The sequence below is a fragment of the Scomber scombrus genome, chromosome 4 (assembly GCF_963691925.1).
Source record: "Scomber scombrus chromosome 4, fScoSco1.1, whole genome shotgun sequence".
Lineage (NCBI taxonomy): Eukaryota > Metazoa > Chordata > Actinopteri > Scombriformes > Scombridae > Scomber > Scomber scombrus.
This window is the reverse complement of record NC_084973.1, coordinates 16,683,658-16,705,574: the sequence shown is the minus strand read 5'-3', so window position 1 is coordinate 16,705,574 and position 21,917 is coordinate 16,683,658. Positions and strand designations below refer to the sequence as shown.

The 21,917-nt window shown below is 43.4% G+C and overlaps 1 protein-coding gene across 3 annotated transcripts in view; it reads left to right on the top strand.

Annotated features, from left to right (window-relative positions):
* The window catches only part of LOC133978721 (membrane-associated phosphatidylinositol transfer protein 2-like), a 45,490-nt gene that overhangs the window by 17,128 nt on the left and 6,445 nt on the right, over positions 1 to 21,917 (top strand). Inside the window, exons 2-18 of one of the 3 annotated variants that reach the window (XM_062417022.1) lie at positions 891 to 1,133; positions 5,297 to 5,511; positions 6,421 to 6,542; positions 7,037 to 7,270; positions 7,423 to 7,761; positions 9,410 to 9,505; positions 12,966 to 13,070; positions 13,171 to 13,235; positions 15,155 to 15,399; positions 15,615 to 15,804; positions 16,092 to 16,211; positions 16,483 to 16,697; positions 16,847 to 17,022; positions 17,805 to 17,975; positions 18,942 to 19,094; positions 20,092 to 20,256; positions 21,144 to 21,434. In XM_062417022.1, coding sequence (XP_062273006.1) covers positions 1,056 to 1,133; positions 5,297 to 5,511; positions 6,421 to 6,542; positions 7,037 to 7,270; positions 7,423 to 7,761; positions 9,410 to 9,505; positions 12,966 to 13,070; positions 13,171 to 13,235; positions 15,155 to 15,399; positions 15,615 to 15,804; positions 16,092 to 16,211; positions 16,483 to 16,697; positions 16,847 to 17,022; positions 17,805 to 17,975; positions 18,942 to 19,094; positions 20,092 to 20,256; positions 21,144 to 21,434 — 2,980 coding nt within the window. In that variant the 5' untranslated portion in view covers positions 891 to 1,055. The remainder of the gene's footprint in view (positions 1 to 890; positions 1,134 to 5,296; positions 5,512 to 6,420; positions 6,543 to 7,036; positions 7,271 to 7,422; positions 7,762 to 9,409; positions 9,506 to 12,965; positions 13,071 to 13,170; positions 13,236 to 15,154; positions 15,400 to 15,614; positions 15,805 to 16,091; positions 16,212 to 16,482; positions 16,698 to 16,846; positions 17,023 to 17,804; positions 17,976 to 18,941; positions 19,095 to 20,091; positions 20,257 to 21,143; positions 21,435 to 21,917) is intronic. The other 2 variants (XM_062417020.1, XM_062417021.1) reach the window with 2 other exon arrangements.

The following is a 21,917-nucleotide window of genomic DNA, read 5'->3' as shown; positions in this document are numbered from 1 at the left end:
GATATTTAATTTAGATAAACTCCCACCACAGCTCAGCGCAGTCATGATCCTGTTTTGTACTTGCTCTGCACCGAAGGGCTGCTCTTCCTTCAGCGGTCAAAGCAGACTTTTTGCAACTCACGCCACCCACACATGTGCGTATGTATAGCCTACACCTACCCCTATTGGCCCAGTGGTTTTGAAAACAATGCTTTGTGTAACTCTAAGGCTGCTATTTGTGAAACCTCAATCATGCAATCTTACAACGTTATGTAATGCTCCCCACTAGACTGTAATCCCTCTTATGCTGAGCGAGCCCCCCATGTGACCGCGCTGAAGGGTTGGGAGAGACAGGGTGACTGCTGGGACCGTCGGCAAGGCACGGGTGCTCTCTGTAGGCTCCGGTCACCCGCCCCACACACACACACACACACACACACACACACACACACAGAGCTGTAGCCTGTGTATAAGAAGAGAAGTTTATCCTGAGAAGTGCCTTACTCGGATCTGAGAAGCTGGAGCGCTCATGGTCTTTCCTCGGTGGCGAGGCTCGGACCAGACGTACAAGAACTACTGTATTTCGAGCACATGTTCTGAATGATACTCGAGCTATCGTCTCCTCTTCAGCAGCGTGTGAGCCACGAGAATGAATCTTTGTTTGGATATGTTATAGAGGAATTTGTTAGCTCTCTGAAATGAGTCTGCTTGCTGACATGAATGATTTTTGTTGCTGTTTTCTGCTTTCTAGTGATGGATGTTGACAGAGACCTTGTTTGAAGAGACATTTAGTATTTTCAGAGGTCCATCTTCAGCATGTTGTGACGATAACAAACGCTGCTGATTGGATGTAGTTATTTATTCTCTAAATATGTTCACCTCATTCTTGTGTTTATTCTTTCTCCCCAAAGGAACCATCAATGTGGACTTCAGCTGGTGATTTGACAAGTCACATATAGAGCCCCGGAGCCTCTCCTGTCCCCTCTCTCCTCCTCCCTTCCCTCTGCCCCTCCCTCCCCCTTTCCCTTGTCAATCTTCTCCCTGGTCCCCCTTTCCCCCCTCATCCAAGATTCACCATGCTCATCAAGGAGTACCGCATCCCCATGCCCATGAGTGTGGAGGAGTACCGCATCGCCCAGCTCTATATGATCCAGGTGAGGTCACAACTCAATAACCCCCCTCCCCCGCCCTCCTCCACACACACGCGCACACACACACACACACACACACACAGAGGAGATCTATAAACACAGGAGGTTTTTCAAGAGTGTGATCGCAGCGTGCCCAATTATGAAATGATTGGTCACACGGTGTCTGACGCTGGTGGAGAAAGGAACACAAAGAGCGCTTGTGTGTTGATAGATTATCCAATTTAAACTCTCTGAAGCTGGCTGTTTCCACTCGTCGTAGGCTTCATGTTTCTTAAGGAGGAAGGCGGAGATCTCACTGCAAACTTAGTGTGCAACACGTTCTGTGATGGAGATGAACGTACAGCGTTGTGTCTGCCAGACAGTTCATTTGTCTAGCCGTGCCTTTAGTTGGAAACTAAGGATCTGCTTTAGAGCTTTAGGATTTACAGGTACAAGCAGGACAGGCTGATTCATACTACTTGAGGTATCCTGTGGGGCAACATACTTTCTCTTCATGTGGTATGTTTATGTCATGGAGGATTTATATAAACCAGCGGTACTACCAGGTACACAGGAGAGGCATGGAGAGAAATCACTTTCACTCTCTATCATAAAACTCAGACATGTTGGTGCATTTTTCTGTTTTTAGGTTTTGAAGCACATGCTGATTCTGGCACTAAACATTCAGCCGTTGTGTTGGGATTAGCGCTGCAGGGTTATGTAATCTGTATCACAGAGTGGTTGTTTTAAGTTTGTTGAAGTTAGAGGTCTGTTTGATCAGGTTTAAGCATTTTATTGGGTTTAGTGTGCAGTTTGTTTCTGCTGTGATCTTTTACTGTGGTGGTTTACATTAGCCACCCTTCGAAGCCAGCACAAGAGAATATGTGAACCCTCTGTATTTACAAAAGTGTTAGCTAGCTTATACTCTTCATGGGAGCTTGAGCAGTCTCCTGAGACAAGATTCAAGCTGTTGACAGTTGCATTGAAAAGCCTCTTCTACAACTGTAACCTTCAACCCACATTATTGAGTGTGTATGTTGAAAAAAGTCTGGTATTAATATTACAACCAAAGCTACAGCTATGTAAAAGATTCAGAGAGCCAATCTTGTTTTGTCTACATACAGTTTGTCTGAAAACTAAGATAAGTTTATTAGTCCGTGCACGTGAAGTTTTGATTGTTTAGGTCTGTAAAAGAAGAGTTTTCTGTTTCTTGCCTGTTGTTCTTGTTTGTCTACATGTGCCCCCCCCCCACTCCACCTCCCCAGGGTACCAAACAGACAGGTAATCCAGTTGAGCTGTAGATGGTTGGAAACATGACTCAGCAGACATGCCCCAAAGCAAGCTGCCTATATCGAGACTGCACAAACTCGTCACTGCGCCACACTTCTGCACACACTTGTAGACACACACGTCACTCATGCAGTGTGGCGTGGGCGTAACTTGACTTATTAATAATATAAAACAAATAACTGCAGTATTTGTTTTGACCTGCGTCGCTCCCAAACCTGATTTTGTGAGACATGATATTGTGCAAAAACATATGTATACATATATGTTTATGACACACGTCTCACAACAAGCAGTTTATATGTGCACTTTCAAGCTTGTAGACAAAAGAAAAGGAGGAGGAATTCTTACATTAGTGACCCATAGTTACCTTTTCCCCTGACCTCACCCTCTCTTCACAGCCTCGTTGCTGTGAGGTTTCTGTCACTATGGCAACCATGACATCAGCAGCGTGCCGGTGGTCAGGTTTTTTTCAAGTGAGAGAGTGAATAAAAAGAGGAAATGGAGGACAAAAAGAGGCTGCAAAGGAGGGAGGGGAAAAAATGAGAGGGGGTGGAAGGAAAAGAGAGACAGAGAGAGAGAGCTGTATTCTGAATGGAGAGGGAACAACGATTTTGCTGGTGTATCTGTGGCTACCCTCGCTTCAGCGCGGTATGTTACCAGGGCAACTGCAGCATGTAGGCCTGCCTGCCTGCCTGCCTGCCTGCCTGCCTGCCTGCCTGCCTGCCTGCCTGCCTGCCTGCCTGCCTGCCTGCCTGCCTGCCTGCCTGCCTGCCTGCCTGCCTGCCTGCCTGCGATCCATCCCCAGTAAGCCTCAGAGATGAAGTCAGGCCCTCAGGACAGCCTGGCCATGTCTGCACCTCAGCAGGCAACGCCCCACCCCATCTCTCCTCTCACTCCTTCGCCCTCACGATGCCACCTTCTTATTCGATAGCTAATTGTAAATTCATTATCACCGCATAGGGACTTGCAGTAATATACGAGGCAAACGGGGAATGTGCGAGAAATGAAACATGGGGATTTCATTCACTCGCACACATCCATCATGCTCTGACTAAGCAGCTGTGTCTGTGGAGGGATGTGGAAGAAGCGGCATCCCAAACAGGAAACACACCTCGCTTACTTGATGGCAAAAGGAAAAAAATCCAGGATGTGACTCCTATCCTGTCGGAGCAGTCGGAAATGAGCACATAGGGCAGCCTTTCTTGGTGATAGCTATTATTTTCTAAGGATTTTATGGTTCAAATAAAGGTTGGCAAGAGAGAAAGAGAGTGTTATGTGAACTCTCAACACAGCGAGCACTTTGTCTTCATGTGCTGAGCCAAAAAAGATTTTACAGTAGAAAGGTGGAAATTTGAAAACACTAAACACTGTTTATGCTGCTTATTCCTCCAGATACTCTTAAAAAGTATAGTTTCTTAATTTCTGTACCCATTTGGGAACACTTAATATATGTTTTTAAATGTACAAAGCACACTGTTTTCATTAAGAATGTACATTATATTCAGCATTATCTCCTTCCTCATTTCCCCTTTTACCTTGAGTTAACAACTGAGCTCTGGTCAGTGTTTTGTCGTCTTCCTCCCGGTGAACTGGATTGAATCATCCGTCGCTCCAGGCAGGAAAGAAGGGACACTGCATTTGACGGACTACAGTCACCTGTCAGCAAGCTTATGAAAGGGGGGACAGTCCACCCTAAAACACAATGAAGCTTATTTACACCTTTCTTTTTTGCCATGGCTGCTGACTGTCCATCAAGATCATTTTGTCATGATTTGCAAAGACTGGCAGCTGTAATGCAAAGGTGGTACTCACACTGACTTTTTAAAAATTAGTTTCATTAAAAAAGCCAACTATGTTATTTATAATTGAACTGAAAGTGTCTTTACTGCTTTCTGTAAGGGAAAAATGAACACATGCTTATGGTGTTTTGGGGTGGACTGTCCCTTTTTAAATACCTTGCTTAAAGATTTTAATCTGTGAAAAACATCTTTGTTTGCATATTTATGTGTCTGTGTGTGTACAGCATGCTGTAAAATTGACATTCATGTCGGATATGCTCCATTATTGAGCCCTTGTCTCGTGTACAGCCAGTTTGACAGTGCTGTGGCGTCTGCGCTGTGTCTTTTAAACTGTGTCTGGGCTGTTGAGAGCAGAGCGGGTGGCTAATGAATGACCTGTCAGAGGTAATGAGGTCCGGTGTGCTGGACGCTTCATGGCTTCCTCCTCCCTACTCCACTAATTCACTGCCTTGCCTGCATTGCCTCTCCCCACTGGACTGACTGGAGAAATCTTTCTCACTATTATCCCAGGGATCCGCTAAATACTGCATTGGTTCCGCTTTTAAAACACACTTTGAGCTGTGCAGAAAAAAGGTTGGGCACACGCTGATAAGAGGAATGGAAAAGATGATACATCAGTAACCTCTGACATTTATGGTTCTCGCTCTTTGCTCTCTGCGTTTCTGACATCGTCAGCACTTGGACTATGCTCCACTCTCTTTTTTGATTTCACTAAAGCTCTACTCAACTGCATCTGCAGGCTCCTCCCAGCTTCTTCTCCTCTGTGCACCTGGAATGTAAATATGGGAAAGGTGTGGCTCCATTCGCTGGTTTTTGGGCTTTCTCATTTGCAATTCAAAGCTGTCAGGCTTTCAGGAAGTGTTTTTGTTACATGTGTTGTCTCGTGTTTGAGTTTGTTTTGAGTGACATCCAACTCATCAACTATTTCCTTTAATTTATTTGTTTCCGTTGCAATTTTAAACATATATGTTTCAGACTGACGGGAAAATGCGTATTCTTATCATCAAAGTTAACACTCTCTCCCTTCTCAGAGACTTGAGCACAAACACAAGCACCCTTGCAACACATTTCAACTTAATTTTATTCTTCTTCCTACAGAAAAAGAGCAGAGAAGAGAGCTGTGGCGAAGGAAGCGGGGTGGAGATCTTAGAAAATAAGCCCTACACAGATGGACCGGGTGGGACGGGCCAGTACACCCACAAGGTCTACCACATTGGCATGCACATTCCCAGCTGGTTCCGCTCCATCTTGCCCAAAGCGGCACTGAGGGTTGAAGAGGAGTCCTGGAACGCCTACCCTTACACCCGCACCAGGTGAGGTTTGGTCCTGTAGGAAGGCCGCCTCCACACCCCTTCAGAGCAGCAGTGCCAGTACATTAAACTCTGCCAAGGCTTCAAAAACCTTTAAATTAGTTATTTTGATAACAGAGAAGGCTGTGTGCGATAGTGTCTCTGGTGGGTGCAGGCTTTATGTAGAGGATGCAGACTAAAGTGGACCACTTGAGTTTATCACTGAAGAAACACTCATTCATTTTATTAAATGCTGCCCCCATTGTTTATACATTTATTTAACATTTGTAGTATGTTATGTGGAAATACATACAATATGAAGACAAAAAATCAGCTCACATTTGTTTAGAAGACAAATTATAATTCAACCCCTGCATATAAAGTATAATACATATAAAAAGTTTTGTAGTTTTAAGTCGTGCCTTAGCTACTGTCCCTCACTAAAAGCCAAGAGAAAACAAAGACATCAAAGCAGTTGTCAGAATATTCCCGGGCAGACCATCAGATCGGCGTCTGGCCAGCAGCGCTCCCAGGCTGTTAGATGTTGATGGCCCCTCATTCTCAGGGTGTCAGACTGTTTATCTGTGTGGGGCCTGACAAACACCGAGACGTGAAGGTGCTGAAAAGAGATGTGCCCTTGACTATACTGTCAGGATATTGATAGACTGCAAGTGCCTGTTGACACATCTATTCAACCAGTGACAGCTTTGCTGCAGATGCCTCAGATGCAACAGATGGGCATGGCTCACACATCATCTCTCCACAGCAGTGAGAGGGTGTTCTCGCTCTTGATAAAATAGTTCTGATCATGAGCCATTCAATTGAAAAGTAAAGACTCTGAATTACGGCAGTCAACCTATAATACAGTCATGCTCTGTTAGGACACTAAGGACTGCATGTTCTTACTTAATGATGCTACCTCTTGTCCCTCAGATACACTTGTCCCTTTGTTGAGAAGTTCTCCATTGACATTGAGACGTACTACAAACCAGACACCGGCAACCAAGCAGATGTCTTCAACATGTCTGCAGCAGAAAAGAGGCAAAGGACAATCGGTGAGAACATATGGTTTCAGTCCAGACTGCAGATCATTATCTACAGCGTAGCTGAAATAAAGAACCAAAACATCAAGTTATGACCTTTATTTAGCTACTTAGCATAGTTATTTTAAGTGTTATGTGTATGTGGCTGTCGTCTGATGGTGTCTTGATAGCTGTCCTCTGGTGTCTCAATCATGAGCAGCTGGTGAGGCCCACTTGTGGCAATTTGGCAGTACTGCATCTGTTTTTTTCTGTTGTTGGTTTGCTGTTTATCTATTGAAGATGAAGCTGTATGGTTTGTATGTATGTATGGCATGTAACAACACTTTTGATTGTAATCATTTCAATCAATTGCTTATTGTTATATTTGTCAGTTTTGCTACCCCACTCGCTTACATACACATGAAATTAGAGACATTGAAACCAGTTGTAATATCTGTCATCATCTCTGTCATGAAATCAAAACACTGAGTAGTCATTCCTTTCTAAATTTGAATTTTCTTTGGCAGACCCAATCGACATAGTGACAGATCCCATTCCCCCACATGAGTACAAAGCAGAGGAGGACACGCAGCTCTACAAGTCAGTCAAGACTCAGAGGGGTCCTCTGCGGGATGACTGGATAGAGGAGTACAATAATAACCCCGGGAAGCACCCTATCATGTGTGCCTACAAACTGTGCAAGGTGGAGTTCCGCTACTGGGGCATGCAGTCGAAGATTGAACGATTCATCCATGACGTTGGTGAGTATGCGGTCATACGCGGTTTGTCATGTTACAGGGCGCATTTAGCTTTGCCTTTACTGACAGCATAATTTGAGGGGAGTTTATATCTAAGTGGTAGAAACCTCATGATTTTCAGTTGTGGGTCGGTGATCTATATCGTCTCTCTCCAGGACTGAGAAAGGTGATGGCGCGAGCCCACCGGCAGGCCTGGTGCTGGCAGGATGAGTGGTACGGTTTGACCATGGAGGACATCAGGCAGCTGGAGCTGGAAACCCAGTTGGCCCTGGCCACGAAGATGGCTCAGTTCAGCCAAGCGGAGGAGGCCACCGAGGCCAATGGAGGTGCCCTGTCTCCAGACAAAGAACAAGAGGCTAAAGAGGCGATCAACTCCATCGAAGCTGAGGAGGTGGTTGTTGTCAGCTCAGGAGGAGAGACTCTCCAGCCACGAGGCGTACTCACCAAGCAGTGGTCCACCTCATCACGGTCCTCCCGCTCATCCAAGAGAGGAGGTGAGGAGCCATCTTCACCTGTTTGTCCGTGTCACCTTAGTGTATGCACGTGTTTGAGGCTGGTGTGAAAGGTTTCAGACAGGCCTGCATTTCATCCCTGTGCTGTTTTCAGCCTCCATGCTGCTTTCTTTACACAACATCACACCCTGAAGTATTATTTGTTGACTCCTTTTTACTTTAAGGGTTGTAGTCTCCTGACACCAGCAACAACTGCTCCACAAGTAAACACAGCCAGTCGAGATGTTTGACTGTTCACAGTGGAAGCTTGTATGTCAAGATTTCAACAAGGTCAAATTTGTGAAAAGCCAATGTAGCACTTCTCTTTAATCTATGCCCAGTATCAAACACATCCACTACTGACCTAAAAGACTGTTTAACATTTCTAGTTTAAGTCAAAAAGTGCAAAAAAAAAAAACTGAATTCATGTGAGTTATAATGGATATAAAGGTAATAAGTGTCAGAGTAGAGCGAAGTATCAAAACATCCTGCAGCATAATCCATTCAGCAGTCCATCTGTATGCTTAGTGTGTCCCATCAGTTCTACATCATCTACACAACAGAACTGGCTTTGTATTTTTTTCGTAGTTCAGCGTACACACTGAAAGGCGCTCCCAAGCTGAATGAATCAGCTCTGAGCTCAGATTGTCGAATTGGTGTTAATAAAGTCAAAAACCTTGGGAACAGCTTTTAGTATGCGCACTCAGTTTTTCCTCAACGCTTTGCTTTTCTGTCCAGCGCCTGACGTTAAGTGGAATGTTTTTACTCTATTCAACAATGTTTACTCACTCCTCCACATTTGCTTCACTGTACGGTTTACCTCGCTTCACCCCTACAACTCCCTGGATCTCACCTGGGTTATTTTTAGCCGCAGCTTTGACATCACAACATCGCATGCTCTGATACACCCATCTCCAGTATCACCCCTACCTCAAAGCTGTGCTCACTGTAGCTGCCACCTGGACCCTGACTCTGATCCAGCATGCCTTGTTTCACCCCTGTAACTCCCCCCTGTGGTTCCTCCTGGGCTATTTTTAGCAACAGTGCTGACATCACAGACCAGAGGCTGACGCTCTTCACAGTGACCCACCCTCCTCTCCACCACTGCTGTTTACTTCTGAGCGCTGACAGCTACAGCTGTGCCCCCCTCTCACCAGCCTGCCCCCACCTCTTCCTCCGCACTAATGATATATGAAGCATAGACTGAGGATACGTGATGACAAAAGGCCTGCTTTTAGTATCGCCATTTTCCTTTGCCGGCATTTGGCTCATGTACTCGTAGCAATGTCTGTAATACATTGGGCCTCACTTTTCACACACTCCCCTGACCACCAAGCAGTCCATCTGCGATGAAGTAATGCATCACAGAGACTGTTACATGTTTATATAACACTGTGTGTGTGTGTGTGTGTGTGTGTGTGTGTGTGTGTGTGTGTGTGTGTGTGTGTGTGTGTGTGTGTGTGTGTGTGTGTGTGTGTGTGTGTGTGTGTGTGTGTGTGTGTGTGTGTGTGTGTGTGTGTGTCGGGGGAGATTGTGCAATATTTCTTTGTCATAGAGAATGTGTGTGTGTGTGCGTTAAAATGGAAAGAGAGAGGCTGAAACACATGTCCCAAAATAACAGTGAATGTTTTGTTCATGTGCGGTCTTTCAGTGAGCCCATCACGTCACAGCATCTCTGAGTGGAGGATGCAGAGCATAGCAAGAGACTCAGAAGACAGCTCGGACGAGGAGTTCTTCGACGCGCATGGTAAACACAGTTTAAATTTTAGTCTGTGGTGGGATCAATAAATATGTGTTCATTTTTGCCAAACCTGCCTTCTCCCCTCTCCCTTGACTCTGCATGCATCTCTTTAACCACAGATCAGTTCTTAAGCTTCCCAGATACCCAGCATGCTTTGGGGCTGCAGTTGAAATAGGCGGGTGTGATGCAACACCCCCACTCTCTGCCGGATGAGTTTGACCAAGGACTCAGGCGAGGTGGCTCACTCTGACGCCACAGTTCACACATGACAATCGTCCCTGCCCACCAGTCCCTCACTCACCAAACCACTCCAGCTCTCACATTACCTTTATTGTCATTGACAGGCACACACACACACACACACACACACACAATTCTTTACAATTCATGGTACACCCAAGCAATAACACCCCCCCCCCCCCCCCCCCCCCCCCCCCCCCCCCCCCCCCCCCCCCCCCCCCCCCCCCCCCCCCCCCCCCCCCCCCCCCCCCCCCCCCCCCCCCCAAAAAAAAAATAATCCACCAGTGTTTGTTTGGTGAGATTGTTTCATAACGTTCAGATAAGTCCAGATAAGAAAACAAGAATAAAATTGTGCATATTGCTACTATTTATTATACTGATGATGATTTAGTGGCACTTGTTTGTTTTCACCGGTTTCAAGTTCAATAAATCTCTGCTCGAGGTGTTGTTGTTGTGAGTAATTGGAAAGTGATGCATCTGATAATTGATTGCATATTGCAGTATTCATGTTTGTATGGATTAATTATTTTGTGTCGGGTGCATGAGGTCAAAGCAGAATACATTTAATTTGATAAGCTGATTAAACTCCTTACTACACTGTCATATCATTTAAATTAGTCCACGTAACCTTCTGTCACTAATGGTTTATACAGTGATTACTGCTGCGCTTCTCCAGCACCCATCTCAGTTATTTATGATTTACACATTTTCCCTCCACTGCAGAGATATCAAATTATGGTAAATAAACAAAGCTGGTGTGTCAAAGTAAATTTAGGTGCAGTGTTTATGAACATAATTGTGTACTTTGGTTGCTTGATGCATCACATGGTGGAAGCACACAAATTAAACATGGAAACAGATGTACTTGGCTCAGATTGCCTGTGATATTAGATGTGCTTTTAAGTATGTTGTGGTTATGGTTCGCTTGCAGTGATCATCAAATACAAACACTTGAGGAGCATGTCCACATTGATTTTTTAAAACTGTTAGTTTACCTTGTTCTATGTGCCAGATAATGATCTTTTTAGTGCAGATGAATAAATGAAAGCTTTAAGAAGAGAAATCATAGATAGCATATGATGCGTGTCTGGTTTGCTAAGTTTAATTAATGAGATGTCTGACTCTACAAATGATGGTACACTTAACTTGTCTGAAGCTATTAGGTAAAGGCTTTGCTTAATTTTTATCCAGTGAAATTCTGGATTGTTGTACATGTTTTCTAAATAAAGGAAACCAATGTGACTGAGAAAAGAACTGAAAAAGCAATACAACTTAAAGGACAAAGTCGCTTGATGTTGATCTGTTTGTGGGACACGTCATTTATCCTGAGAAATTCGTCAAGTTTATGACTGAATCCTTTTAGTTAGATGTTCAAAGCAGTCACACTCTGGTGTTTGTGTTCCTGAGACACCGGCTGCAACCCCCTGGCAGTGTGTTTGCAAAGCATGTCACTGAGAAATGAAATGACAAAACAGTTGTTATTTATTCTTAGTATTACAGGAGTTAATGGAATTACATCTCCATACGCACATTACATTTGCAGCCTTAAGTGAACATGAGGTGGTTGACAGTTCCTCAGAAAATATGTCCCAGGAGAGAATTTATTGGATAAAAAATATTATCTTATTAATCCTGAGAGCTTTCTTTATAAATCCTAGATTAATGAACACAGTCTGTCAGACATTTGGATAAATTTAAAAGACTCATTTAAAACTTATTAGTGGATTATGGTGCAGTAAATAGATTTGTTTTCTTTTTTTGGAAATTCGTCCTTTATATTTGTAAATGCTATTTGAGAGTACAAAATAAAATGATGTATCAAATATAAATAAGCATGAAGGTGGAGTTAGTGACAGTTCTATTACTATTAATTGAATAATGTAATTTACTCATTTATTTAATATAATATATGTTTAAAAAAGGCTGGTTAACTTTCAGTTACAGTATATTCAGAAAGCATTTTTCCACATTCTGTTGTTTTGCAGCCTGATGCTAAAATCATTTAAATTCATTGTTTCCTTATGAATCTAAACTCAATACCCCATAATGACAAAGCACAAACAGAATTTTAGAAATGTTTGCAAATTTGTAAAAAAAAATCCCAAGAGCACACTGGCATCCATAATCCTCAAATAGAAGAAGTTGAGAACAACCAGAACTCTTCCTAGAGCTGGCCTCTCGGACCAACTGAGCAATCGGGGGAGAAAGGACTTGGTAAGAGAAGTGACCAAGAATCTGATGGTCACTCTGGCTGAGTACCTAAAGGACTCAGACTGTGAGAAACAAGATTCTGGTGTGATGAAACCAAGATCGAACTTTTTGGCCTCAATTCTGTGCATTATCTCTGGTGGAAACCAGGCACTGCTCGTCACCTGCCCAATACTGTCCTAATACCTTTCAGTGACGGGGACTGCATGAAATGCAGACAATCTCCAAATCTAGGACTGCAAAGCTTTTCTCTTCATACCCAAGACTTGAGTAATGTATGCTGCTATACTTGAGGCCCAAGGTGCTTCAACTAAGTACTGAGTAAAGGGTCTTAATACTTATGTCTGTGTGATATTTCAGTTTTTCCTCTTTTTTTGTGATGATATCAGATTTTTTTCCGGCATAGACACCTTTTATTGACAGTAATGACACAGGAAATCACGGGAGAGGGGTGTGTGACATGCAGCAAAGGTCCGCCGGCCGGGACTCAAACCGGGGTCCACTGCCTACATGGCATGTGCTCTTAACCACTCGACCGTCTGCGCGACATTTGATTATATTTTTATTTGAAAAAGATGTAATTTCAGTGTACAGAATTTCTACATTTTTCATAGCACTCTTTTCCAGTTTTTTTTCCTTTTTACATGTATCTGTATATGTAGAGGAAAATAATCTGGAGGCCGCAGTCCTCATGAGCTGTAGGTCAGTCCTTGGAGACCTTACAGTCCATCTCCTTCTCTTCCAGAGATGTGTATTAGTTTTTCTTTTTTGATACATTTGCAAAAAATTTTGAAATTCTATTTTCGTTTGTCTGTATGGGGTATTGAGTGTAAATTGATGAGTTACAAATTAATTTAAATGATTTTAGCATCAGGCTGCAACATGTCAAAATGGGGAAAAAATTAAGGGGTCTGAATGTATAATTATATAACTGAACAATATAACCCTGTTGTTTACTGTGAATTGCTTGTATCAGTGGCATAATATGTTAATGATTTGTCTTGTGTCGCCCCTGCAGAGGACCTCTCAGACGGCGAGGAGGTCTTTCCAAAGGAGATGACCAAGTGGAACTCCAATGACCTCATGGACAAGATTGAAGCTGCAGACACAGAAGAAACTCCTGGTATGATGGAGACTATGAGCAGTCTACTATGGACAATCACACTGCTGTAATATTTTATGTTAATGATCACTGGGGCCTCTGTGTGCCTTTGTGTTCGCAGGTGAGCTGTTCAAGGAAATGACGGTGGATTATAAGAGAGAAACCAGTGAAGAAAGACTAGACGAGGTATGTGTGTCAGACAAGTGTGTTTCCACACAAAACGCACTCCTAGCCAGCCGTCTGTGACTCTGAACTGTGTCTGAGATAAATTTACAGAAGAACTATCTAAAGCAATGCCCTTCAGTATCAAAAACGTCTGTCATATTTTAAGTCAAAAATGTGTTTTTCTTCTTCTGTTGGATGTTTGAGCTTCACTGTACTGAATAATGTGAGTTTGAAACTAGAAGGCTGTTTCCACAATCACCTGCTGAAGGTGGAAAGTTTGTGTGTTCAGTTTGCAAATGCGTTCCTACGGGCATGATGATTTCACACAAATAGTTTGGAGCCAATCTGGAACCAGTTTTCAACTTTACACAAGTGGAATGTATAAACCTCCTTCAGTGCTCATACACTGAAAATTGACTTTTTAGTGAAGATATCTTGTGTCTAGCAGTTAGTTTTGAAATGAAAAATATTTGCATATTCAAAGATTCTGGATTTTTTTGGCAAGAAGGTTATTTAACTTTGTTTCTGGAAAAAAAACATTAGACACAAATTATTATTCAAAGCAAATTCTTTTTATGGCTTAAAACATAGCTGAAGTGGATCTTTAATTTAACTTTTAACAGTTAAAAAACACACTCAGAGGTGTGGAGACAGGCCTTTTGTCCCTGAGCCTCTCTGTCCTCTTGTGTTCAGATGCGTGGCTCTGTTAGCGGCCAAGCAGATAGCTCTCCCATTCCCACCATCATGGTAACAAGGCACCAGTCAGTAAGTAAACATTTTGGCCCCAGGTCACTGTGGGTTATAGTAGCTCCACAGAGACCTCAGAACTTACTGCTCCTGCCCTTTTTCCTGCTGTTGCCCAAACCCAAATCCATGTGTACACCTCAACCTCACCATCCTGTGTTCGACTCCTTTGTACTTGTAGCTGTTATGTGAGTGCTTTTTCAAGAAAGTGTGAAGTTATTCGACAAAACTGTACATCATGTTGTTCTATTTAAAGGCATACTATGCAGGATTTTCCTAAGAAAAACCAATGTATGGACTCATACAAAAAATCCCTCTTAACCATCATTCACGACTCACTAGAAGTGTGTGTGGCTACAGAGACTCTGTCCTCTGCCTGTATTTTCTTATTGTGTTGTGTTCAGGACATTTCTGAGTATCAACCTGTGTGTGGATCTGTAGCCGGGACTCATAGTGTAATGACCAGGTCACTGTTTCCGTCTCTCTGTCCTGCTCTGCTCTGTTCTATAGATATATAAAGAGCTGCAGGTCTGTGTGTCTGCTTAACCTAGGGCGGGGCTGAGCTACACACACACTTGCAGAGCAGAAAGACCACAGTGCACAGGGTGACGTGCATTTAGACAAAATCTGGCACTGCAGCAAGTTCCTTCAGGGTGTGCAGCGGTTTGGGCGTTTTTCTTTGTGCTTTAGAACGATAGCGTTTTTATTTCTCTGATACACAGCTTTGTTCTCACCAGTGCCACTCCCTATCTTCACTCACTCTCTAGCTCATTTGACCATAGCTGCTCTTTCTCTCTCTCCCTCTCACTCGCTCGGGAGGAGGGGCCAACTTTGAATGGTGTTGACAAATGGTAACCGGCAAATCCTGCATAATATGCCTTTTAATGTCACATGTGCTCAGGAAGCATTGTCGTTGTTTGCTGTAGTTGAACACTTATCCAGGTGTTTCCCTTCGTGGTTCTCTGCCTGTCTCTGGTTGTGAAAAGAAGTGTGTTTGTTGTGTGGTCTGTATTTGAAGAAATGGACGCAGATAGTCACAAATCAGAGACAAGAAACGATGTCTGATGCCAAAAGAATTATTGTTTATTTTTATTTTTTCCTCTGTAAGCACTTTGTCGTCTACTAATAAAGAGATTTCTTCTGATTTCCTTCAGTAAATGTAGTTTTTTATTAAAATTAAAATGTTCTGGTCTCAGGAGAGCTCATCCCAGCAGTGTCTGCAGCCGTCCAAGATCCATGTGCTGATCTTGGTTCTGCACGGAGGGAACATCCTGGACACAGGCGGAGGGGACCAGAACAGCAAGCAGGCCGATGTCAACACGATCAGTACGGCTTTTGACACAGTCATGCGTGTTCATTACCCCGCTGCGCTAGGACGCATCGCCATCCGCTTGGTACCCTGCCCTGCCATCTGTGCCGAGGCCTTCTCCCTGGTGTCCAAGTAAGAGGACACACATGCAGACATTTTGTGTTGTGTTGTGGTTATTGATTGTAGGTCCCTGTTCATTGGGTGTTTGCTTATGATGGAAAAGATCCAGGTTCGGCTCACGACCGTTGTCCCCCCCTCCTGTGTTTATTTCTTCAAGCTCCTCTGGGGATTTTCTTGTCTTTTATATTTTGCAATTTAATATAGTTCATTTGTGTCTTTTGTGACAGTCTGAGCCCATACAGCTACGATGAGAGCTGTCTGTCCAGCAGCCAGGACCACATCCCGCTGGCAGCTCTGCCCCTGCTGGCCACCTCTGCTCCGCAGTATCAGGAGGCCGTGGCGACAGTCATTGTCAGAGCAAACCAGGTGTACACCGACTTCATTAAGTCTCTGGATGGAGCTGCTTTCTCTGGCCAGGTTGGTTGTTGCGCTCTGAAGTCACTAGTATTCTTAGATAACTTTACTGGTTTTTTGGTTTCATGCTTTGTTCTTGTGATATTTTGTTTGATGATAGTTCTTTTAAGGCTTATGTAATACAAAAAATCATGTATCACACAAAAATATGAAATAATAAAAAACAACAACAACATTGAATTGCTTTGACTTTCTTTGAAATTATTTTTATTCAAATTGTATTTATTTATCCATTCTATTATATTATATATGACTGAATTAACTTTATTTCTCATCCTTGACCTCGACAGGTTTGCCTCATTGGGGACTGTGTCGGAGGAATTTTAGGGTTTGATGCACTGTGCAGTAGCAATCAGACAGTCAATGAAAGTCAAAACAGCAGCCGTAGAGGCAGTGTCATCAGCGTTCAGGTAAGAGACTAAATATGCGATATGGTGAAAACAGAACAGGATTTATTAAATATGTAAATATGTATTATATATTGTGAAGTAGCAAGTCTTAAGTTTCAGCTTTTAATATAATTTGCGGCCAAACTTTCCGAAGTTGATGATTACAAAGAATTTCGGCACTTTAAGCTGTTTTCCTCTCCTTCATTAAAGGTCATAAAAAGTCATACAGTATATGGACTCTTTCTAAATTGCTAAAGCTTTCATAACACATAATCCTGGGTCACCCCTGCAGGACCAGGACCTCCTCTCTCCAGGCATCATTGTCAATAGCGGGCACGGGTCAGCATCTCCGACCCTGGAGGGCAGCCGCCACCTCAGCCGCAGTAACATTGACATCCCTCGCACCAGTGCAGGTGACGACACCAAAAGACAACTGCCACGCAAGAGAAGTGACTCCTCAACCTACGAACTGGACACCATAAAACAGCACCAGGCCTTCCTGTCCAGGTGTGTTTTGTGTGTGTGTGTGCAAAATGATTCATGCTGATAACAAAAACCCTCAACACGAAGATAAAAGCTACTCAGTGCAGTGTCCTCTCAGAGTATGATTTATTTTTAGTTCAGCATGAGGAAATGACTTTGTGTCGTCCTTCCAGCTTACACTCCAGTGTGTTGCGGAGTGACGCAGCCTCACGCAGGTCGAGCAGCAGCACTATGCTGGATGGAGGCTCCCTGGGGAAGTTTGACTTTGAAGTGTCTGACTTTTTCTTGTTCGGCTCTCCGCTGGGTTTGGTGCTCGCCCTGAGAAAGACTGTCATTCCTATGCTGGATGGTAAGCTACTTTGTACAAAGTGATGTAATGCTTGTCATAATACCAACACCAGTCCCCTTAAAGTAACACCAATACCAATAAAGTTCTTCATTTGATACCTTTTTTTTATACTTCATTTGCTACCCATCATGTAAATGGAAGCATTCAGTCCCATAAAATGCCACCACTCCCCCCCATCCAAAGGATTTTTACACAAATACATTTTTAAAGTGTCCAAATTATTGAAATATTTTTGTACAAAACTGTACAATAAAGGGTTGTCAGAGCAGACTGTATGGGATGTAGCTGCTGTGGTAGTGGGCCAATCACACTTTGCATTAAATCAAAGAACGCTTACAGTGATTGGCTACAAGGAAAACCATACAAATAGCAATTTTTTTCTAAGTCGGGGTACAAAAAGGATCTAAGGCAGGCATAATTTATTGACTGAATTGATTGAATGATTGAATGTCTAATGACTGTAGACATTTAGATACTCTTTGGTACTGGACTATTTCGAGTACAAATACCCAGCTGTAGTATGATACATTAGTAGTATTAAAAATTACAGGTTAATTTTCCTGAGATTTGTCTCAGGAGGACATGCACTCTGTAGCATAGTGACCTGTTGAGGGCATACCTAAAAATATTAATTCTATGTCTGGTTGACATTAATGATGCTTAAAAGCTAGTAAACCTCACATTTTCATTATAGAAGATATCTAAAGAAATTTGCTTTTCCATCCGAGGACTGGATGTTCCCTTCTTCTCTCTTATGTCTTTGGTTCAATTTCCCCCCCTAGTGGCCCAGCTGCGGCCCGCCTGTCAGCAGGTTTATAACCTGTTCCACCCAGCCGATCCCTCCGCCTCCCGCCTGGAGCCTCTCCTGGAGAGGAAATTTCACCTCCTGCCTCCATTCAACGTGCCCCGTTACCAACGCTTCCCTCTGGGAGATGGAAACTCAGCTCTACTGGGTGAGCCCCCTGTACCAATGACGTAGAGAGGTGTCATTAATAAAAATAAATAAATCAGTAAACATTTAATCATTCACATGCACAGACACAAATGCAATATTCTCTGGATTGTTTGATTTTTTCTTTGTAACGAACATCAGCTGACAGTTCAGACACTGTCAGATCTGATGGTAACCAGCTGTCCTGTTTTTCATGGGTGCATGCCACAGACCACACTTGCCTTAAAGATGCCTATGTAGCACGCCGAAAGTTCCTTCACACACAGAGTAAACATTGTCTGAAAGAAAAATGAAACATTTTTCTACTGTTTGTGCTTCAACGTCTTTTGTGAAGCAGTTTACTCATCTGAATGTGGTCATAGTCCTGCTGGTGGTTTCTGTTTGGACTGGTCATTATAGTGGAGTAACCCTTAGAGCCTCAGCCTGCCCCTTTTCACAAAATCATTTTTAGGATTCACCAAGAAAAAGGACACAGAAAATGAAGGACACAATTAAGGAACCAGGGCTTATTGAAAGGGTACATGATGGTTAATAAGCATTAAGTTGTGCCTTAATGATGGCAGACTGAGGTTTTGATTTATGATTAATGTCCTAAAAGTGATAGCTTTACCCTCAGGTCTGCATTGTGTAACTAATTGACTGATTTTCAGTACCAAGATGAATTTAAGATGATTTTTGAGTTTAAGAAAGTACCAGAGATTTCATGCAGACTGAAGGGCTTTCAAATCCTAGAACAGTGTGGTCTGACAGTATATGACTGACAAACAAAGTGGGCTTGACTAAGGGCTTGACTCTGCTTTCTTGTCTCATGTTCAGATGTTCTTGCTTCATATGTTTTTGTGTCTTCCTTGTCCTCTTTCCTTCTTCCTCTCTCGGCCTCCTGTCCCCATATCTGCATACCCGGCTCTCTACCTCCGAAACCCCTCCCCTTTCCCTTGACCTCTGCCCCCTCCACCTCCCTCTGTAGTGGAGACAGTCCAGAGCAACGCTCAGCTGCTACTTGACAGCGGGCCTCCCCTGTATCTTCGCTGTCAGGAGACCATCAGTGAGACCTGCATCCCTGTGCCTGTGCTAAACTGGCAGGAGGGCTCCCTCAAAGCCACACCCGCCACTATGGAGTGTGTGTAGCCTCTCCCATTCACCTGCACCTGTCCTGATCCTTGTTCACTGTGTTTCTGTTGTCTTGTTTGTTTCATCCTTCTCGCTGTCAAATCTAAGATGGTCAGATTTGTATCTACCATGTGTCCTCTTTAAGTATTTCCATCGCTATTGTAGCTTTAATTACTTTGTGTATGTGGTTTAATTTTTTTTACATTTTGTAGATTTAAAAAAAAAAAAGTAGAGTCTCAACAATTTCTGGTCATAAATAGAAATAATAATAGTTGTAACAGAAACAAAATGCCATGGAAATACTTTGGGAAATCAGATGCGCATCTCTAGTGGTGTTTTGTTGTTGTCGTCACATATTTACATTGTGTCCAGTGTTTGGAGGACGCAAGCATTTGTGTTTGTGCTGTGGTTTATAAGCGGGGTTTCAGTGTGTCTGCATCACTTCCATAGTGTCTGACAAGAGATGGAAAGATTATCGATGTCCTTAGAGGGCATTTCTATGACCGTGTGAGTTTCAGAGAGATGTGAACATTGTGGTGCTTGTGATGTTGTGTTTGCGCAGTGTGCTGTGCTGTACTTGGAGCTCTTTTATACATCCTGAATATACCGTAAACTATTGTATGCTTCTCTTTGTGATGATGGTCAGAGGTCTTATAAAATCTCCAGCACTATTCCATTATATTTGCAAAGATAAAGGACCTTTATCTGATACTACTTTGCTATTAGATGAAAAGTGGATGTGACTAACAGATGTGGACATTTGTGATTTTACGTTCACTAAGTGTTTCATGTATTCATAAGCCCGTGTTTCCACGTGGTCGGTTCTAGAAATCTAACCTTGGCCATCATGAGGCCACCTTGTGGTTTCACAAGTCCTCTGAAACCACGGTGCCTGCCGTCATGTTTCTCCGCTGCCACCCTAACCCGCATCCCCCTTCCCGTCATCACTGTGAGTTCCCCTTACCTGTGTCTCTGTCTAATGGGATCTCCTTGTTTCGACTTAATAGCGGATGTTGTTCAGTCTCATGGTGGTGTCTTCATGGACAGTTCGTACCCCTCATCCCCTGTAACGGGCCCCCTCTCCCGGGGCCAGCGGAGGGCCAGTGAGGTCAGCATTGCCAGCCAGGTCTCAGGAATGGCAGACAGTTACACTGCCACCAACATAGCCAACAGTAAGTGTTCTCAATACCAACAAGTCTCTCTTTCTCTCTTCCTCGCACTCACACACACACACTGGTTCCACAGCAGTTATCCTCTCTCTCTCTCTCTTTCTTTCAGCCTAACTTCTGTCCTTTCCCTCTTTCCCACTCTCCTCCCTAATCTTTTCTCTCTCAACTACTTTTCTCTGACTCTACATACACCCTGCACTGCAGCTGGAGCAGTCTATAGTAAGCCAGGTAGACATTATGAATACCCCGCTCCTTTTACTACCTTTTCTTAGCGAGACGCAACACCTGCATTGTAAAGAGAGAGTGTTTTCTCCACATCTTGCTGAAGTCCCAAATAGAGCAAGCAGAGTCCTGAAGAAGAGCGAGCTTAGCGCCACTGTTCACTGTCTGTCTTACTCTTATCCACTGTCTAAATGTAAATGCAATGAACGAGTGCTGCATTTATCTGATGTTGCAATGCATGTAGACACCTGCCTCCCTCAGCCATTTCCTGCATCGTCCCACTACCTATTGCAACGTTTGCTGAGATGACCGGTACTCTGTTGTGTTTTATGTGAGATTGTCTTCCAACACCCCCTCCCCTCCTCCTCCTCCTCCTCCTCTCACTTTTTCACTTCTGTTACCAGAGCATGTATCTTGTCTTCATATACGCTGCTGTTTTAGCACCTACAGTACAACCACGGAGACTCACATAAACTAATTACATGAGATTTCTGCTGTGACACTGCTGTGACACCTGAACTAACTTCTTATAACACATTTTTTTTCTGTTTTAGGCAGCTTATTGACACCGGAAGCAGCATCCCTCCATGATCTGTTTTTAACTGTCACATACCAACATGCATCAGTATGTCATATGGTTGTTTTCTCTTTTTGTTTTCTCCCTGTAGCCATATCATGCCAAATTAACCAATCCAAAAAGTTCAGCCTTTTGTCCCAACTCGCCCTATCGTCACAAAACAAATTCTTCCTGAAAAGTCCTCCTAAAAGCCGTAAGAAAGCAGTGGCTAACCAGGCTGCAGGATTTCCCGCTGCAAATCTAGTGGCAGAGCTGGACTCTGAGGCAGAAACATGTGATGGTCTAAGTCCCACTGGCCAGTATGAGAACTGCCTGTCAGCGGGGCTGGACTCTGCTATATGTGATCTGATCTCACTGGACTCCCAGGCTGAAGTAGAGCAAGGTATTTTTTAACGTGAGGCTACAGCTCTTCTCTGTCCACTGTCCTGTTCTGTGTCCCAATCCAAAAAATTTGAAGCTGGGTGTTTAAGAAGCCTCCTTTTCTACCCTTTGCTTGTATTTTCAACTGATGAGGAATGATGAATAAATCCAGCCCCTTCTTTCCAAATCCATCCAATCTTTTTTTCATTCACATACTAACACAAATAACCATCCTCAGTTTATATAATCATTTAATCAGGTCTAATGATTGTTTTCTTCCTTCTGCTGTGTTATTTCAGCACTTGATTTTCCTGTTAATAACGATCACAAACTACGTCTTCTCCTTCCTGTAGCTGAAGATCTGCTGGGATCGGTGATGGTTGCGGTTAAAGATTGAAATTGCCTCTTTTTTTGCTTTAGGGGTGTAGCACCTTTGCGTGGCTTCACATAACCTCACACTGACTCTTATAGTTTCATCTTATGTCTGTGCACCCTATTCACTCCA